At 37.2% G+C, this 1,222-nt stretch overlaps 1 protein-coding gene across 3 annotated transcripts in view; it reads right to left on the bottom strand.

The window, feature by feature from the left end:
* LOC103368634 (serine/threonine-protein kinase/endoribonuclease IRE1-like) overlaps positions 1–1,222 on the bottom strand; it is a 19,779-nt gene that overhangs the window by 11,617 nt on the left and 6,940 nt on the right. For 2 of the 3 annotated variants that reach the window (XM_008297056.1, XM_008297054.1), the window contains exon 4: positions 446–575. In XM_008297056.1, the coding sequence (XP_008295278.1) occupies positions 446–575 (130 nt within the window). Of the gene's footprint in view, positions 1–268; positions 370–445; positions 576–1,222 lie in introns of all 3 variants that reach the window. The other variant, XM_008297055.1, reaches the window with a different exon arrangement.

The raw sequence follows: 1,222 nt of genomic DNA, 5'->3' as shown, positions 1-1,222 counted from the left end.
TAATTGTTGTGATGTCTCAGGACAGAGACAATGTCAAGGATTATTTTCTGACATTCATTCGAAATATTTGAAGAACTGGATCAAAGTGAAGGCAAAAAAACATGATCTTGACACTTCAATTAGAGAGGATTTGCTCAGTTTCTGAGAACTGGCTGTTTTAGCAGATAATGAATTTCGCTTGATATTTATTTTAAATACTACAAAAAGCAATCGAATGATCAGGGACAGCCTGAAGGCCTTGCATCACAATTAATTAAATTTAACTTACTAGTGCTCGTGGAGGTTGCGTATGAAGCGCAGTAATCCCAGTGGGGTTTCAGGATAGGCTTTGTTTTTGCCATCCATCTTCTGAACAAGCTCTTGTGGAAGCTGTAACACCAAAAAACTTTCCGTCACAAAAGGAAATTTCGGAATACACATGTCAAAGCTGGTCAGTAGCACTCACCTTGTTTTTCCACTGTTTGTAGGATCCGTCCTCCAGACATTCTTCCAGCAAACTAAGGAATTCCGGATCAGGATTTCGACAGTTTGCCACCTCCTCTCTGTTACCAATCCTTTTCAAGTACTCAACTTGCCTAAAACAAAATTGAATTATGCTTTAAGTGCAAAATAAAAAACAAATCATATATGATCCTAAATTAAAAAAAAAGGGTGGGGAAATGGAAAGAAATGCAAATACAATGTCTATAAAAAGTATTCACCCCCATTGGAGGTTTTTATTATTTTTCCACATTGAATCATGGTCATTTTAATCCGGATTTTTGGACAGTCATTTACAAAAAGATAATTCATTTAAAACTTTAGATGTAAAATAAGTGATTGTGTAAGTATTCCTCCCCTTTAAAGTGACCCATCGAGTTCAGCACAGGGTTTGTCAGTTGGTGCTAGAAGTCACAGTATGAATAAAATAGAGATCATCAAGCGCAATGAATGTGTCATAAGTAATTTGTGTACGAAAAAAAACCCCTGTATCTGGATGGTCCACTGACTGATGAATCAGTTCTCCTGGCGATAATTACACCTTGAAGAAACTCGAGACGATAATGAACTCCGTGAAAAGGTTCTTGAAAATCACAATTTAAGGGATGGAAACAAGAACAGACACTGAAAATCCCGAGGAGTACAGTTGAATCCATCATTAAGAATTGATAGAAATATGAAATCTGCCTCGAGCAGGTCGTCCTCAAAAACTGAGAGAGCGAACTAGAAAGAGACAGTGAGG

Source organism: Stegastes partitus, unplaced genomic scaffold (genome assembly GCF_000690725.1).
Source record: "Stegastes partitus isolate 25-593 unplaced genomic scaffold, Stegastes_partitus-1.0.2 Scaffold1181, whole genome shotgun sequence".
Classification (NCBI taxonomy): Eukaryota; Metazoa; Chordata; class Actinopteri; family Pomacentridae; genus Stegastes; species Stegastes partitus.
Note: the sequence above shows the minus strand (reverse complement) of the source record. Positions and strands in the feature narration are given on the sequence as shown.